General features: G+C 47.7%; 1 protein-coding gene across 2 annotated transcripts in view; it reads right to left on the bottom strand.

The window, feature by feature from the left end:
* dpp6a (dipeptidyl-peptidase 6a) overlaps nt 1-19456 on the bottom strand; it is a 71330-nt gene that overhangs the window by 24970 nt on the left and 26904 nt on the right. For both annotated transcript variants that reach the window (XM_067251340.1, XM_067251341.1), the window contains exon 2: nt 604-718. In XM_067251340.1, the coding sequence (XP_067107441.1) occupies nt 604-718 (115 nt within the window). The remainder of the gene's footprint in view (nt 1-603; nt 719-19456) is intronic.

The raw sequence follows: 19456 nt of genomic DNA, 5'->3' as shown, positions 1-19456 counted from the left end.
TTGGTTCTCCTCTCTGGCCTGACTCAAGGGGATCCAAGCTCATTACTGTCTGACATGACAGCTGGGCTCAAAGATAATAGAAATTTACATACAGCACACAACCACTGTTGTTATTGACCTAAGCATATGTGATGCCCAAGGGAAACGCCAACTGTAATTGGCAAACGACAGCCAGTTCACATAAAAAGAAAAAGCTAATTATCCTGCTGCAAATGTAGTTATAACTCTGATATATGGACAATAACACTGATCCAAAAGACAATGAGCGTGTATGAAAGCCCGTCAAGGGCCTTTGGAGGAGCACATGTAAACAGATGGCTGGTAGATTACTGGGGCTTCTCAGGTAAATCTGGTGGAACAGAGCTTGAAGGTCAAACTGAGGCTGTTTTCAAAACACAAGCAGCTACAATGATCCAGACTAGGAAGTGGGCGTCCCAGTGTGTGTGTGTGTGTGTGTGTGTGTGTGAGAGAGAGAGTTTCAACACACCTTTATTATTGTGAAGTTGCATTGCACGCGTTTGTGAGCATGTGCAAGGGTGACAGGATAAGGAAGGGGGGGGGGGGGGGGGGGGGGGGTTGAGGCGGCGTGCCCGGCCCACGTACCTGGCGTCAGCAGGATGACGGAGGTGACGATGAGCGAGCAGATGACCAGAATGACAAGCAGAGCAATCGCTATTCCCTTCCAGTTCCTCTGCGGAGGGTTGCTCCCCACCAGCTCCTGGACACAGAGAGAGCAGACACACACACACACATGGTAAGAAGAAGGGCCAGAAGCAATTTGATCACACCGTAGACAGACAATAAGAGGTGAAAAAAGGATATGGAGGGATAAAAGAGAGAGAGAGAAAGACAGAGAAAGAGAGAGAGAGACAGAAACAGAGAGAGGGAGGCAGAGATTGAAAATTCGGGCGATGAAGAAAAAGAAAATTAAAAGAGAGAAAGAGGAAGTAAAAAAGGGGGCAATCAAAGAGCTGAGGTGAGGTGTGCAGATGGAGCATTAGAGCTGCAGGGTCGGTCAAGGGCAGAGGAGACCAGGGGAGCAGCGAGGCTCTCACAAAGAGCTAACTAACTGGCAACAGCCAGGGAGGGAGGACGGCTTCTAATTAGCCTAGCATCAGCCGTCGTCAGCACCAATCGAAAGTGACAGATCAAAATGCAACCTGTGAATCGAGGAAGAATTCTGAATCACCTTGGGGACGTTTTCCCCTTTTTTGGGTTGGAAACTTAAAAAATCTTCAAATAGAAGTCGCTTTTTACTATTGTTAAAAGGGGGAAATTAATTTAGAAAGTGTGACAATTGCATTGTAGAAGGCAGTGTCCAGAGGGTATAGAACAGACAATGATGATGTTGTTAGCCAGCAACCTTTTATACAGCTTTGTCCATTTCATTATAACTCAGCTGAGCTCAATGACAATAACATTCTGCATTTATTACTCTATATCCCTCCTAATATATATATATTTATTAAGTGCCAATTCAATTTTAACTTACGCAATTTTAACGCTTAAAACAGACATAAAAAGCATATTAATTGAATTCCAAGTTAGGCATCAGACTGCTGACCACTCCAACACCAATCCCAGAAAGTACTACGGGCTAAATCATTTGAGAGGAATTATTCACTTTTTAATGGGTTGACAGTGTGGATATAAAGAGCAGAGCAGTCAGAGCCTGAACATGTGGCTGCAGGGACTTAATGAATAGAAAACAAACACATAACTCTGTTAAGTGGCTGGACTGGGTGGCAAACCTTTTAGTGGCCTCCTGTGTCTCTCTCAATTGAACTAAGCTGCAGACATCATTAGGCAGGAAATAAGAGCAGGGCATCATGCTATTTACCACACGTCCATGAGCCAGCCTAATTAGCACAGGAACAGCATTACCCACAATGCCCCCCCCCCCCCCCCCCCCCCCCCCCCCACACACACACACACACACTTCACCTGGCGTCACGCAGCACTGGCGTTGTTACAGTACACCAGTGCTGCGTTAGGTAAGAAACTCACAGCAGGCACGCCATGATGTCACATGAGAATAACACTCACAAATAATCTAAATGTTGTCAAAAATGGCAGTGTTTTGAACAACGGCATTATCGTGGTACTTTGATAGTCATAGCCGTCACTGGTTATAAGTGGTACACGTGAAACCTACAGTGAGGGATACATTTTTTTTTACTGAACTGCTCACACCTGCCGAGACACATTCCCTAACACAAATACACACACACATTCACTAACACACACACACACACACACACACCCAAGCAAACAGGCAAACTGATGGTGGCTCGCTACCGTGTTGAATACCCTAAATGTTTGTTGAGGAGAACCAGAGAAAGCAAAGCAGGTCTGGAGAACAGATGAGCAGACTCTGTGTCCCCCCCCTCCATGGATCAACCAGAGCTTGGCCCTGGGTAACCAGCTTACTGTGAAGAGAGAGTGGATGTGTGCATGTGAGTGTGTGTGTGTGTGTGTGTAAAACCACCAGAGTGTTGATGCAGTATTGTAAACAGCGGTATGGTTCACACAGCTGAATAAGTGGACACGCAAACATCTGTGGTACGGGAACGAACATAACTGAGCTGTGTTTCCATTCTTGTTCCGTGATTGTAGACTTCCTTGAATGACTCGACTTGCTGTTTGTGTGTAGAAGCAGTCAAATAAGATTAACAGCGTTTTCGATGCAATTGTTGACTGATAACTGTAACAAACTTACTGGTTTCATGGGTGTCTTCTTGACTTAGGAATCAATGTGTTTTTCTTGGGCATGAGAGGAGGGTACTGTGCCTGGAGACAGACGTATTGATTCCTAACAAAAGTCACAAGACTGTATGATGGAGAAAGCGAGCAGAGATTAAAAAGCTGTGTATGTATATGTGTGTGTGTGTATATATATATATATATGAGTGTGAGTGAGTAAGAGTGTGTGTGTGTGTGTATGTGTGTGAGTGAGTGTGTGAGAACAGCTGCTGTAGGGCACTCCAACCTACAGATCCCACAAACTCAGCGTTCTGTGGCTTCCAATGGGGATGTTTACATAATCCCCGTCTCATGAAGGCTACGGCGGATGCTAGCCTGTCTGTGATGGAGCCCAGAGGAGTGTGTGTAGTCTGAGAGAACATGCCAATGAAACGTTGGCCCGCGGTGTCTGTGCGCACAGGTGTTTGTGGTTGTACCGTGTGTGTGTGTGTGTGTGTGCTTGTGAGGCTTTTCTCAAATGTGATTCCATACTGTAGTAATGGTGCCATGTCTGGGAGCTATCCTCAAACATGGCTGGCAGGATGAAAAACGCAAGGCCCCCTGGGATAGCAAGCCAGGGAGGACAGCGCAAACAATTCCGCCAGTGTCGTCCGTCTCGAAGACAACGCAATTTAGTTCCTTTTCACTGGGAAAATCACATCCCGCACACACACATTCTCCAGGTGGTATCACCTCATCTCTCCTGCCTGTGAGTCACCCCGGCAAGAAAAATCACATTCCCCCTCCTTTATGCTTCTTTTATATGGTCCGTATCGGCTTTGATACGCGACACTTTATTACAATCCTCTTTTTGACCAGTTTCCCCAGCTCTCAGACACTGCGTAGAGACTCCCTCCGACACACAACCGGCATTAGATAACGGCAGGTCATGGATGAGGATACTTCACCTCATTATTTGGCAACGTAAATAATGCACAGTTCACCGACAGCTGTTGTGGGTATGGTGTTTGCGGGGAGCCTAACAAATTTCCCGTTTTCTACATATGTTAACCTTGGTGGACTCTGAAGACCAGTGTGACAGACTTTGCAATTCAGCCGCACGGTACGAGTGAGCCTATCGATTTAAGCAGAGCCACAACGACCCCCTCCCCTCCCCCCAGGCTACAACAGACAAATGTCCTTTTCGATTCCTGTGAAAGTGACCATCCATAAGTGCGGCTCATTAGGTGGTCGCAGGCGGCGGGCGGGGGTATCGAGCTTCAAATGAGCCACCTTGAAGAGGCGTCCCTCCATCGCTCCCCTGGCGGATCAATACGCAGCAGGCCGGCTCCTGCAAAGCCGGGCCATAATCCTGACCAGGCAGGGGGCGCAGAGCAGTAAAACATCTAAACACACAACACATCTACACAGTAGATGACTGTCGTGTCTGGGAGAGAAGGGGACTTGGTGCTGGGCTCTCAAAACTCATCAGACGAGCCTGATAACAGATTCTTCTGACATGAGCTGTGATTGTGAGAAGGATAGGGACAATGAAGTCGGCCCCTGGTGTTTGAGTGTGACGTTAACGTGGAGGTGATTAAAGCCAGCCGTGGAGAACGGTGAAGAGGACTCTGCACCAAGGAAGGAAGTGGATGAGGAAGGAAGTGGATGGCTCCGAGCGGCAGGAAGTAAACACTGCAGGAAAGCTCGAAACAAACTAGACCGCAGACTCCTCCAGTGTACCGACCTCAGTCTCTCTCGAACACAAGAAGAGATTAAATAACTTGTGAAGGTGTGCATCCAGAGAGGCCCCGGGGCCCGGGCCAGCATTGTGATGCTGCTGGATGGGAGCCCCATGGGCCTGGGTCTGCTTGCCTGTACTGCCGGGGGGCGTCCGGTTGATGCCGGGGGCCAGAGCTGGCTTCCTGGGTGCATGCAGACATCTGTCCTCTCCCCCAGGACTAAATGATGCTGGTCGGCTGAATTAGTGATGGCGGAGGGGGGAGAGCACAACCTCCCGAGGAGTGGGGGACAGAGTTGCATTCTACAAGCGTGTGGGTGTGTCAAGTGTGTGTGTGTGTGTGTGTGTGTTTAGTGTGTGTGTTTGTTAAGTGCCTGTGTATGTGTGTGTGTTGTGTGTGTGTGTGTGTGTGTGTGTTTGAGCGTGTGTGTGTGGACTTGCCCCCGCGTGTGCATGTGTGAATTATAGCGTGATTATATGGAAATGAAATTCCGGTGCCAAGAATCCCAGCCTCTCCTTAGGCATGCATTTTAATTCTCCAATACAATAATGTGGAAACTCATAATAGATGATGGTGTTGAATACACAGAAATAGCCGGGCTGTGAGAGTCACAATGAACTGGAGGAGGGGGGAGGAACTACAGCTCTCCAATCATTACAAAACATCAAAAAAAACGAAATGGTAGATAATAGCAGATTTTTTTAAATATCAGAGGCTGTAAACGGAACCGAGAATGCCCATCATAGCTTACATAACTGAGGCAATGAGGGAAACAATTCCGACGATTTCTCTTCTGCAGACAGGGCTAAATATCCAGTACTGTCAAAGACAATGGGCGACACAGGCTTCTTCAAGGCAGATGTCGTGATGAACTGACATCAGCAGCCAACTTCAAACACATGTTAGAAGTTATGCCAGAGCTGCAGCTATCAATCACACACACCATGGTGCTGGGTGATGCGCCTGGTGCAAGTATAAAAGTGAAAATAAACATGCAGGAACTCCCAGAAGATGGTTAACATGAGGTATTTACAAGAGAGGCAGGTAAACAGATGAGAGATTGGAAGTGGGTTGGAGGCGGTGAGGTAAAAACTGCACCACTGAAAAGCAGGTGTTTCGTAAATAAGACAGTAAGCTAGGAGTTCTGGGTCTCACTTCTCCGTATCAACATTCCATCTCTGTAGGACTACAGCCGGAGGAAAGCTGGGATCTGTAGTCCTCTCTCGTCCTCCGGTTTCACAGAGCAGAGATGTGAGACTAATCCGCAAATAAGGAAGCATTCCGCCCTCCTTTCAGATTTCCTGAAAGCTCGGTTTCTCCTCCAAAAACACTGCACTACTGGATTAATCCTAAAGCCTCCCCAAATCTTCTTCTATTGTCTTACCGATTTGCCAGCATGCTGCTAAAAGATTTCTCCGATTTTTCTTTTTTTGAGAAACCACAGGATCTCATCAAGAAAATGTAAAGAGACAAGTCGGTTCTCCCTCGTCAGACCAAACCCAGGCATCTTTTTTGATCCCGTCCATCAGCGTTACATCAGCGGGCGACAGAGCAGTGAGTTGACGGTGTCAGACCCAGGCTTACTGACACTGGGGGGGAAGACCTCTCCAACCACACTGATGCTTTCCTCCCTGAGGGTTTGATCTGGATGCGTGACATCACACCCTCTCCCACAGAGATCTCCGCTCTCACCCCCTCCAGCTGGCCCTTCGTCAGGGTCACACCTGGAGCGGGGCAGAACACTGGCCTGACACACATCGACAGAAGCAGACGCCAGAGCTGTAGTGAGGCAGGGCCCAGAGGTCGCAAGCTCAAACCGTGTCTTACCGTTTCAGGCGATTTATGCAAAAACGATGAGTCACTTGTGAGAGTTTCCCATCTCCTCTGTCCTTGTTTATTAGCTGAAGGCCAGAGTTCAACTTTGTATTCGTTGCAGCGTGGAAGCCATCAAAGCATATTGGAAATGTAAAGTCAATGCAGAACTGTGACGTGAGCATAAGTACGATGAATCATAAACCAGAGCAGAGTTTCATCACTTCAATGTCCTTAAAAAAAAAAAGCCAGCATCTTGTTTGTCAAAAAGAGGACTGTCGTCCAGAGCCGTTTTATTTTTTGCTTTTTGTTAAAATATCAACCAACAGCTACCACCATGGTACAGGTGAGTCACTAAGCCCCTCCACTCCGCTGAGGTTCAAATCCCCCCCTGTATGTCGTTTCAGATCCAATTATCCTGGAGAATATTGCAAAATGAATTCTTCCTGTCCTGAGGAAACAGAGAGCAGACAAACAAGCTCTCCTGCAGCGCCTCGTCTACGTCCGCTCCGCTCATCACCTCACCCACACAAACCTTCCTGACAACGACAAGTGTTTCTCCTCAGAAAAGTTGAGAGAAGTTACTGAAAGGTCAACTGAGGCAGTGACGAGGAGGGAGAAAAAGGGGGGGGAGAACTAGCAAACTGAGAACTTTAGTACAGAGAACAGCAGTCCATAGCTTCAGACCCTGAAAATGTGTTATTTTCACGGGGCGACGGTGACAGCATGAGGCCAGCCTCCTAGGAACATTAAGAATTGAAAAGACTCTTTCTGGTGCTGTCGTTATCTATCTGCCTTCAGCCCCACCGCAAGCTCGACACGCAACTCCTCCAAAAACAGATCGTGGTGTGGGCAGGCGCCACACAGCTCCAGTACTGCCTGTGCAACACAGACGGATGTATATGCCTGAACAAATACTTTCTTTATACTTTTCTTATGTTGGGCTCCGCCCACGACTCTGATGTTTACCTGCAATTCTAAATTCTAGCCTGAATTTTCAACAGCTTTGAGAGTGTGTCTGTGTGTTGGGGCGGGGAAGGTTGGGAGGTCCAACACACCCCGTCGGAGTGGATGGGAGAAACGAGCTGCTCACTCCAAACTGTGTGGGAAGCATTTTTGGTGAATGTACATTTTTCAGAAATGATAATGGGCTCAACGAGGCTACTTCACACCGAGTTCAAAACATGTCTTTTGTCGGGAGGATAGAAGAGGCAGGAATGGTAGAGGGCTGACTCCAGCCCGAGGCTGCCTTCATTGTGCTGTTGAACCTCAGCAGATGCGGACCCCACTTTTTACGCCACTGAACAGCTAGGAAGGTTGGGATTGAAACTGGCTTTCCTACCAGAACAAACTGATAATGGGATGCCTCATTTGGTTAATGCTGTCCGGAGTTTGGAATTTGAATAAAAGAGATAAACAGACACAGATGGGTAGCTGGAACAGACTCTTCCAATTCAGCTATTTGGACTTTGTTTTCTTGGTCGTGTTCCCATGGGCAACATGACTGAAGCTGAAAATCATTTAAAACAGGCCTTCTCTCTCCAACCACCTGTGGATGTGTTATGCGTGATCCTATTAATTATGGTTTCAAATCCACCTGAGAATAGAAATGGATACCCTTTATTTCTTCAAATAACTAGTTACACACACGCTCTATTTAAGCAGTGCAGATTCCTAGCAGAGGTGGGCACTCCAAACCCCTCCCCCCCCCCACACACACACACACAATCATGAACCACACATGCACACAGGTTGAAATACACACACACGCACAAACCGACACGCACACACAAACCAACATAAACAGAAATAAAGCAGGGCCCAAAATAAAAGCAGATGACTCATCAACTGTCGTCTCCTCACAGTCATTATTTATAGAGCAGTGTAAGGGCCAGGTTCCACTTCCATCACCTCCCTGTGGAGCCTGACAAGCCTTATCACCTGGAATATCCCTCCATTCAGCACCCCTGCTATCGCTCTTTAAAGCACACTGTTCTAGATCCTCGATTCGATCGAGTGTCGTCTCTCTGAGAAAGGGGAACTTGTCCCCCCCAGTGGTGTAAAACTCCATTTTCATTGATCATCATCTAGATGCAGCTAATCAGTTGTATCATTGAATGAACTAGTAAATCTGCAATCATTTCACTTCAGGACTAACCAAAAACATCCATTACCCCTCTAAGATTGCTGTCTTTTTGTAATTATCCGAGTGGTATCCTAGAGCTCTAATAAAAGAGCATTTGGTCACAACGGGGCCAGAAACAACATTTCAGTCAGCCTAGTTTGTTTTCCTGTACCGTCTCTGCATCGGTTCTGTTTCTGTAAGCGTCTGCGGTGCTCAGTGAACTTGAATGCATCCCTCAGCGCTGACAGAATGCCTCCAGCCCGGCCAATGGGACGAGGCGCTGTGCTTTGACGGACACGGTCGGCGAGGCACAGCTAATGAGCTGACAGACGGGCAGGCCTGTGGTCTGAGAGCCAGGAGAGCTGCCCTGACAATGACACACCGATGTCTCCGTCACACACACACACACACATACACACTGAGGCATCTGGCTGGGATGTAAAGCTTGGTGGTGTCCAGAGGTTTGCGGTGATGGAGGTCCATAACTCACCACGCCAATTAACTGTCACAATTTCACTTTGGGTATCTTCTAAACTTCAAAACACATCTCAACTCCTCTCCTTTGGTGGCTCTTTCTGAAGCTACACCTTACGGATGACTAGTGCCTAGAAAAACAGAGAGAGAGAGAGAGAGAGAGAGAGATGAAGCAAGACAGAGAGAAAGAGACAGCCCGCTGACAAGGAGAAAGATGTTTGTGCCTCTGTCAAGTCATCGTGGAGTCGATGTCAGAGGGAAGAAGAGGGTGTACGTTCCTGAGCACCAAGTCTGGACAAGCAGAGGGTCAGAACCATGCCACTGCACCAATGAAGGGTCCAGACAGTCTGTCTACGACTGACAGTTCTGCCTGCACGGGTGGAACTCGACAGATATAAGAGGAATCGCCTGGAGAGCAGAGTGTGATTGGCAGTCGGTGAAATGTGAGGTTCGCAGTATCCATGGAGGATCTCACACAGGGGACGAGACATGCTGTGTGTGAAGGTTAATGAGCATGTACAGGTATGTTGTAGGATCGACTGTGTGTGGAGAAATGGCTGAACATTTACCAGCAGGGATATTGGCGAACAAAACAAAATTGTCCTTTCCCCCCCCTCAATACGCCCTTTCTCACACGCTCCCTCTCGTTCTCCAATTCTCCATCTCTCTCTCTCTCTCTCAGAGCATTGCTGATCCGGGTGACTCTTCAGCTCCACAGAGATGGAGAAAGCGCATCTCTGAAATCTCAACCCTGTTTCCACGGGAACAGGGGGCTGTGATGGGGCTGGAGGGTAGAAAACGCAAGGAGGGGAGGGGAGGTGGAGGGGGAGGTAATGTCACATGACACATAACGGAATGCCAAGAGTTCTGTGGAGGACTTTCAATTATGGACAGGCCTTTGTGGAGCCCACGCACCGGCGCGTGTGCACACATCGACAGGTCTAGGAGCGGACGGTTAACAGGGTACATGCAAGAGTGCTCGCGGCTCCGGAGTCAATAGCGTGAGCAATTAGCTTCGACTTCAACTGGCTGCCATCAACCTACGCAGCGATCGTGGTGGCGATGAACCACAGCGTACAGTAAACAGACGGACGCTGTCACACCTGCTGCCCAAACTCAGGTGTTTCGCACAGCTGTGGCTGTGTTTGATGATGGGACCAGTGGTCAGGTGTTAGGTGGTCAACTGACTGCTGTACAGCAAACGTTAGCCTGACACACACACACACACGTTGAGACGCAGACACTCACTCAAACACACTAACTCCAAAAACACAAACACTGAAAAACACAAATACACACACCGAAACACGCACAAACACACTCACTGGGCCAAGATTAGATGGTGACCCTCACCAACATAGTATATAATAGGCCCTCTCACCTCTCCTACGCTGGAGGAAGCGGGAGAGGAACAGTGGTTAAACACTTCCTGCCCGCACACACTACTTCTTTACTTCACAGATCTGAGCCACGACATGGATCCAGTATGAGGGGTCTGAAACGTGTGGTCGATCTGGTTCTCCTCTCCATGACATCATACCTGGAGTAATTGACCTACTCTTTGTATAAGATATCCAAATCCTCCTGTCAATCATGCAGCTGCCTTTAAGAGCCTGGAGGAAATGAGGTTTAACCGAGAAACTACAGGAAGGAACTTAGAGAGTTGTTTTATTTATTTGACATGTTGGGTAGCGAGCAGAATAACCAATCTCTGTGGAAGCCATAGTTAATTTTTTTAAGACAAACCATCTTTCAAATATATATATATATATTTTTTTTTTCATGTCAGAGTTTAAGATGCACAGTAAAACACCTGAATGTGAAATGTTATAAAAGTAATGGAGGTTACAAAAGTAAAAAAAAACACACAAAAAAACGCCTTTCTTCCCAAGACGCTTCTATAAACGTTTGTCGGCTGCCGTCACCGCAGCATGTTGGGAGGTAAACAGGGAGAACTTCTGTGGCTGCCTGCTGCCCAATCTGCATTAGAATGTTAAGGAAAGACACAGGCTGTATCGCATTAGCTTGACAGTGTGTTGAGAAGCTGACAGGCGGAGAAAGAGAAAATGATAGACTACCACCTGCAACTGGGAAGGACTGGCCACGCTTCCAGATATAGCAGGCCGCCGCTGAATAGAAATAAGGCGTGATTTGAATTAATTAACTGGCATGCATTGTGAAAAACAGATTACAGATAGGCTGCACGATTGATCTGAATGGTTCTTCCAAGAATTGGATTTGAGATGAAATAAAGCGTCAAAATCAGCCCTATGTGGAAGGTGTTTGAGTGACAAAGATTGTTTCCTGAAAAATACAATCAATCCGTGGACTGAAAACTGACATACTGGTTAATGAGCTCTTGGGGAAGCATGTGCTTGCATGTGTGTGTGTGTGTGTGTGTGTGCATATACATAGGATGTGATGTTTTGCAAATGCAACTGTAGCACTACTAAAATAAAAATAAACGGTCTCAAACAACACAATCTGAAATCATTTCACCGCACCGTAATAACATAATAACACCAAAGCAGAACTCAAGCCTGGGAATCAATGACTCTGCACTGCGTCATTTGCTGAACAACACTGACGGTTCAGCAGAATGTGTCATCGCCAGGCCATTTTGATAATAGGCCTTGTTTACTGAGTAGCTACTGTAGACAAACACTCAAGGCTCATTCCTCCTGGGCAGGAGAGAGCGCGGAGGGAAATGACACGTAATCAACTGCATGTGTTCCCCCCGCTCGCACCCGTCAGGCTGGCGGGCTGAGATGGAGAAGACCTCAGAGCACTTCATCGCCACAGCAGCCATTACCTCCGTCGTCCGTGTACTTCCCATCTATCCAATTTCATGGTGTACACACATTTGCAAACATCAAAACACACCTACAATCTAGGAACACAGAGAGACGTGTGCATGGAAATTACCAGACGGACGGACAGACTTTTGAAGCTAGCGCCGATCATGCTTAATGTATGACCAGGCTAAGCCTTCCGGACGCTAAATCATTTGTGAGGTTCTCGACTTGGCTCCCTTCAAACACATTAACAACGACGTCAATCTTCAAAAGTTCAGCGGGCAGACAAAAGTAGGCCAACAAACGGCACGCATTAAAAGGGAGTCGAGGGACCCGTTTTGGAAGCAGCAAAAGGCGTTTATGCATCTTTTAGCCCTGTAAGACCCGATACAAAATGTCAACATCACCTTTAGCTCTCCAAAAAATACATTTGCAAATAAGATTATTTTTTGAACGACCACATTTACATACCAATGCATCCTATTGTCTTGCCTTGCAATGCTGTTGGATAAATTTGGTCTTATAAAAAAATGAAATTAGCAATTAAAGAGGTAAAGGTGACGTAATTTTACAACAAGGGGTCTTACAGGGTTAAAAAGGCGAGGGGCCATAAGAAGACTCCTTCAATGGATTTGTGTAACCTAATCTTGGGTCCCCACCGAGGGAATGAGCCCGTCTTGAAAGGTGATCTACCCCAGTCTGGCTCTGCTACTGGGGGCAGACATATGCCTGCTGCCTGGGTCATAATCGGGGGCTTTATTGATTCATTGGCCTGTTGTCATGCCTGAGGTGACCTTTTGTGTGGAATAATTTCTCCATTAGAGTATTTGTTGAGGCACCTGCCGGCTCTCTCAGACGCCATTATCCTCCAAAGAGAGTCCCAAGCTGAGCAGGAAGCAGTGGCCCTGCTCTGATATCCTCTCACGTGACCGGGGTGGGGGGGGGGGGGGGGGGGGGATGACCCTTTGCCATCATGAATCATCCAACCACTCAGATAAGGTACTGAGATACTTTGTGGATAACCCACGGTCAGAGTCGAAAGGCTAGGAAGCAGGGTATCAAGTCTTGTTATCGAAACAAACTACAACCAAAGGGGCCAAGTGGAAACTGTCCAAACATCGAGGCGAAAAACCGCCCCCGTAGCAAAGCGGTTCAAAGAATCCACAGTTTGCTGCCGTGCCTCGGGGCCAGAAGAAGACTCCTCTACACTCTTCTCAGCTGGGGTTTTAGCGCTGCACCATTAGGAATGTGAAATTGCCACGCGTGCGTGGAGAGTGGAGCCTTGCCATTTGGAAAAATAAACACTACCACGAACCCGGGTCCATTTCCAGGGAGGTAAATCAAAGGAATGGAGCTGACAGCCATAGCTGAGAGCATGAAAACACCTTTCGGAGGTAGCGAGCCGGCAGCCAAAGCAGGGTGGCAAGAGGCTTTTAGTGCTGTGACCTGGGTGGTTCTCAGCAAGAGCATGGAAACCAACAGGAAGTCAACAGCAAGTCAATAATTTACGAGGGAACTAAGAAATCTGGCTCCTTTCTCCTATCCTGTCCATACTTTATTTCTTTCTTCCAGGCATCTCTCTGTCTATTAGCCCCTACCGCCTATTGAAGGCACATCTAAAATGAAGCTTTGACCCATGCCAACTGGGCAGGTGTGTGAAAGTGGAGAAAGTTTTATGCGTCTCGTGTGAAATATGGATGAGAATTACAGAACTGGGTTAAAGTACATTTTAAGAGCAATGTGAACGTGGCCATATCACTCACATAACGGACAAAGAAAGGGCCGGAAATAAGAGAAATACAGGAACTTAATCCTTCTGGGTGACTGACATGAAAGCGACGATGATTTATTTAAAGACGATGCCATTAGAGTGGAATAATAACCGTGCCATCATTAGACTGCGAGACTGGCCATTTCTGGGTTGAACAAAGAGGAGCTTTTAAAAGCCCTTCAATAAATATGTATGCCACACTTCCAGCCCGCTGTCCTCTCACCCCCAACGGCACGCTATGGAGCACTTCTGAGGCCAAACAAGACCCGGAACGAAGCTCTCCAGACTGATCGTTTGTTGGAGTTAAAGCACCGCCAGTTCTGAACAATGACAACAGAACCACCTGACAGTTAGCGCGTCTCAAACAAAGCCCAGACGGATCGGGTGCTTCCTCGGAGATGTATTTTCCCGTGGAAAGGACCTACATGGAGACTGTGGCTATAGATCAGATCATCCCCTCAGTCCACTTAAGAGCCACTGGTCAGGCCAAGTGCAGAACATCGGCTGTCCTTCACAATCCAAGGCAGGGTGAACACACACTGCCTTGACGAGGTGTGAAAGCTAAGCTTTTATCAGGGAGCAGTAGATTCATCTGCTTAATTAGCACCATGCCGATCTCCCAGTCGGGAGGTGATGATAGCATTTCCGATGTGACTGGCGAGGAGAGATAATATTTGAATATTGTGTTGGAATCAGAGTGGAGTCACCAGATCCCCATGTCGCTGGAGATAGCTTTGATGCCAGGCGAGGGAGGGCGAGGCAAGGTGAGGGAGGGCGAGGCAAGGCGAGGCAGGGCGATGAGGAGGAGGGAGAACATTTGCCACAGGGGTCTAGACGTCACGCTTCCTGCGAGCGCGTCTCAATAGGTGTCACGCTCCGATCTGCTCCTCCTGGCCGCCAGACAGAGTGAAATCGTTAAACGTCGACATCACACACACACGATGTGACTCCTAACCTCCCGCCGACGCCTCCCCTCACTCTAACTTGATCTACGTCTTTCGAACCCCACGCACGCAACCACACACACGTGCGTACGAAGACACGCGTACACGGGGTACGCGGGCATGCGCGCGCACACATTCAGTCAGACAATCGCACAAAGCACACACACAAAGCACAATCCAAAAGAAACCCTGCCAGAGAATCAACACATCACTGGAGCCCTGGAACTGTTGTATACCTACGTAAGAAGCTCCAGAGGGACCTTTCTTGACACGGAGCGCATGCGAACACAAGGACTGTTCCTGCTCAATAGGCTTAATGCACTAATGCGGCTGGGAGCGCTTCGCCGTCACAAACAATAGGCCTGGACACACTCAATACCACGCCGTGGATTCTCAGCCCACGTTCTCTCTCGCCGGCTATTGATCACATCAACGGGGAGTCTACATCCTGTTTGCCCCTGAGCCAGTCTGTATACTCCTCCAAGAGTCCCTCGCTTCTCCACATGACTCTCTCTCCCTCGCTGGCACACACACACACACACACTGTGCTGAGGTAGTGGCGTTTATCCTAGATGCAACTCTGCAGAAGGAACTCATAAAATGGGGGATGAAAAGCATCTTAAATGATCCCTTTTCCGAGACCAGCACATCGCCGAGATATTGTAGAAGGCCTGCCCTGTCACTGACAACAGAAAACCACAACCTACTAGCTTTAACTGTAAATGTGCAATCTTAAGGAGAGGGGTCTCTACGAGGAATGAAGAACGACAAGAAGAGGGGAAGGTAAGAAAGATTGGGACCCTACAGGGTTCACCAAACATCTATGAATCGATGATTACCCTACAAACGCCTCAAACTCTAAAATAGAATTGTGTTACAATGTTAAATAAGGTAATTGCTAGCTTATAGCAAAGCCCCTTCACTTCCTTCTCATTCAATCACGGTAAGTCTTCGAGAGGTTGATGAAAATCCCGCTTGCCTCCGGATACTCCACACCGCAGCTCAGCTGTCCGCGTCAGACTGACGACTTTCTAGAACCAGATTAGAAGCTAGAGAGGTAATTAAGAGGCGAGCGGGTCGGAGCGAGTGCCACTTTAGCTCTGGAAGCTCAGGGCACGGCAGGACCAGCAGGATGGAAATGGCACAACAGGCTGGTAAACCGCCCAAGCAACACCAGCAACCATGTGATTATGGCCGGCTGCGCTACAAACTTCATCAGCTAACCTAGTTAGACAATAAACCAGAACTAGCACACTAACAACATGTGAAGGACGAACTTCTGGAAGAGACTAACCTGGCAGCTGGGACAATTATAGCATGCACCCCATTTTCATGTCAGTGGAACAAATGCTAAATCAAAAGATCCAATCAGGCTTCCTGTTGAGTTTGATGTTAGAACAAAGGAATGTTCATTTTCCGGAACATGTCGGAATGAGAGACGCGTGTTCATTTGCCAGAATTAGAGTCATTAACCGAGCATTTGATTTAATTTCTGAAGCCAGTTAACAAAGAAGCACATAAAAAGACGGGGGGAAAAAACAATTAAAATGTAAACTGTTTTTTTCTTTGGGTTTTTCCATCTCATGTTGTGTGTATTTGTGTTGTTGGTTTGGGCGTGTGTGTTTGTGTTATCGTGTGTGTACATGTTTGAGTGTGTGTGTGTTGGTGTCCTTTCTTTATCAGACACAGAGAGCCACAGCATCTCCATAGAAACGATGCGATCGGGGTATTGGAGCAAACCCAGGCAATGTCATGATGAAAGTGAGTATTTCAGGCGCTGTCGCAACAGTCTGTGAAAGGCACATGAAATGGCTGCCAATATTTTGACTCAGAAACAGCAGTGGGGGGGGGGGGGGGGGGGGGGGTGGTTGTCACGGTCTCCTAAGACTGCGCTCTGTCTGCCAAGCCGCTGGTTTTGAGGTGGCTTCGAGCAAGAACGTGAAGGCAGTGGTCCGCCAACAGGCGCTCCACAACGGAGCCGGCCAAGTGACGGATGATAGGGAAGCTCGCTTTTGAAAGGAGGAAATGATGATGTCCGATTTCCACCTCACTTTACGCTGCCATCACGGTTAATGGGAAGAGGTGTCTCACTAATATCCTCTCGTTGGTCAGTCTGGAGTGCCAAAGAAGTTCCCGAGAGAGAAAGACTTATTGAAGCCATAACAAGAATGTTGAGTGTTGCAGGGGATAAACGCCAGCGTCTAGAAGAGTGTAAAAGGAAGTCAAGGTCATTTCTGAACTCCAGGTTAAAGACTCCTTATAATCTGACACAATAAACTTGGTTCTTAGTTAAAAAAATGTATGATATACAAGAGATAGGGACTTTCAGATTCATTCAGTACAAGCACAAATAATGCCAGGCCGTACTTATTGATGGGTTCAGGAACCGTCAATGTAACTTTGAAATGGTCAACGCGACACCCTTTTGGTAGCCTACATCAGATTGTTTTTGGGACATAATTCATGTCCTGTACTGCACATCAGAAAAGGTTATGGAATAAATCCAACAGCAGTCATACGCATGGAATCTGTTCCGATTCCAACTTGGTGGTGTGTAAAAACAGATCTCACCAAACCAGCTAGTCTGCTGAGTCAGCCTTGGTCCCGGGCACCATGACGAATGGAGCTCTTTCTACTAATCTGGGGCCAGCGAGCAATTACCTACTTATCGTTTGTGACTTGCACTTTCTGTTCTCCACGTTTGTCACTGTCGGCGTGAAGACAGTGGCGGGGTTCTGATTGGTCTGGGGCGAGGCCCGCGACCCTGGACGTTTCAATTAGACCGTGGAGGTGGGCCGGGGCCGCGTGGACTTCGGCTCTGAGGTTTAATTAGAGCGACGGGGCGATCACAGCAGACAGACCTGAACCAGACAGGTGGAGTGAGGCTCTGATCAACTTGCTCAGGTGGACACATCTGCAAGCATTCTGTATTCTCTCACACACACGCGCATTCTGTTCATACACCCGCATGCATACTGCACACACACGTGCGCAGGCACCTGGGGAGGTGTGGAGATGTGGCTCACACATTTTTCATACTCTTGTAACTGTACTCAAACATTTTCGAGGATCACAACAAACCCTCGTTTCCTGTCACATGGGAAACGGGCAGGATTTCAAGCGCCGAGCAAAAAGCTGAAAACATGCACAAGAGTATTTCCCCCGTGGATTCAGTGAGTGCATGAAGCTTTCAAGGTTGCTAAAAAATATACAGTGAATTGTGTTTAATAGCCCTAATAAGCATATCAGTGCAGCATGATGTAGCCCAGAGACACAATTAGAACACAACAAATTAGAAAAAAAGATCTTCTTGTTTTAACACCTGACAGGAAACGCTGACCTTTTACTTAAAACAGTGGATGCAGTAGTGTTAGAAGTTAGGAACATAACAGTCTCTCTCCCCCCTCTCTCTCACATACATACAGCACACACACACACACACACACACTACCCAAGACAAGTATTAGTGCGAGAGAAGATTGCTGTGGCATTTTGTTTGACTGCAGGGACACGAGGGCACAAGACAGAGAGGAGCTGTCCCCAGAGTTGAATATTTATAGCTTTATTAAAATCCTGCTCGTAGACGCGTGCTTCAGAGCCGTCTCAGCCACGAGCGTTTACATCCCAGCAGCGACGAGGATGCAAGGATCCGTCCAATCTGCGGCCTAATCTCTGCCCGGCGCCCAAACATCACGCCTCAATCGCTCATAATTGCCCTTAAGATGAACTGTAGCGCAAACAGAGACAGTGTTGAAAAACCAATTCGCTTGAAATCCGTCTTCCATTCCTTGATTTCCGCTGGAGGCGTTTGGGTAAACAGAAGGAACGCATCTATTCTCGTCCCTGAGGGGGGGAGGGGAGGGAGGGAGGGATGTTCGTTTTAAGTATCTTATCGTCTTGTTTTTCACGGTTGAAATGATTATTTTAGCCTGGTATCTTATCAGTCCCATTAGGGCGCTGATCCTCTGATGGGTCCAGGATGAAGGAGGAAGCCCCGCACGTAGATAAGGATGCAAGCATGTATCATCCCAACGCTTCGGTTTCAGGTTTCAGCGGTGAATACATGAGATAACGTTCTGCTCAGCCACACTATACTCGGTCTAAATAAAGACCTGCTTCATTGTACTGATAAGCCTCCTGTAGGTGTGAATTGTATAATGAGGAGTGATACAGTAGAGATCCACACAGGCTCTTAAAGGTCTTAAAAACATGGAACTTTGGGGCTTCTAACTTGGCATTCTAGTGGTTGTTTTCAAACAAATCACACATAAAACATGCAATGACCAGCAGCGTCGCCATCTATTTATGCAAATCCGAATGCAATTATGTTCGTTTATGCAGAAGTGCATGGGCAACCGCTTGAGTCCTTCCAGTGAGAGAGCAAGCCCACCCTTACTGAGCCCCACTGTGTTTATGTGTACGTACAGACGCTGCTTTAATCGACATGTGCTAAAGCAGTCACCTCCTCAGGTCTTCTTCAGAAGGTCTCTGGGGCTGCAGTGAGCTCCATTCGTGCTCTGTCAAAAACATCCTCAGCAGCCTCACACACACACACACACACACACACACACACACACACACACACTGACTGACTGGCAAGGAGACTGGCCTACTTGTATGTGCAAGCGTGTCTGTCGGAACAACACGCACCGTAAACCCCGATGACTCACTCGCTGCCTTCAAGAACACAGAGCTGATCAATCTCCAGCCAAACCGCTTCAGGGTTGAGCTCACGCTTCGACTCCCAAGACATGCTTGGTGGTCTTCCTCAATCTTCCGCTCATTACAACATGTAACTATGTTGGGATGGATGCCAAGACAAACACATAGGCACACACATTCCATTTTATTCATTTAGCAGATGCTTTTTATCCAATGCGACGTTTAATACTAGTTCAGGGTCTGAAGTGCATAGTTCTACAGCACACACACACGCACAGACGAGCATGCGCACACGCACACCACCCTTGCAGTAAGCTGCCTCAGGCCTGTTGCAGTGAAGGGGACGCTGGGTGATTACAGGCTGTCCTGCATCCTGGCCCTACCTCAGGGGCCACGGCCCCAAGGAGGTCATCCATCAGGGAACACATAGCCCCATGACCCAAGATAAT

This window comes from Osmerus mordax, chromosome 15, assembly GCF_038355195.1.
Source record: "Osmerus mordax isolate fOsmMor3 chromosome 15, fOsmMor3.pri, whole genome shotgun sequence".
NCBI lineage: Eukaryota > Metazoa > Chordata > Actinopteri > Osmeriformes > Osmeridae > Osmerus > Osmerus mordax.
The sequence above is the reverse complement of the archived record's forward strand: the minus strand, read 5'-3'. Positions and strand labels throughout refer to the sequence as shown.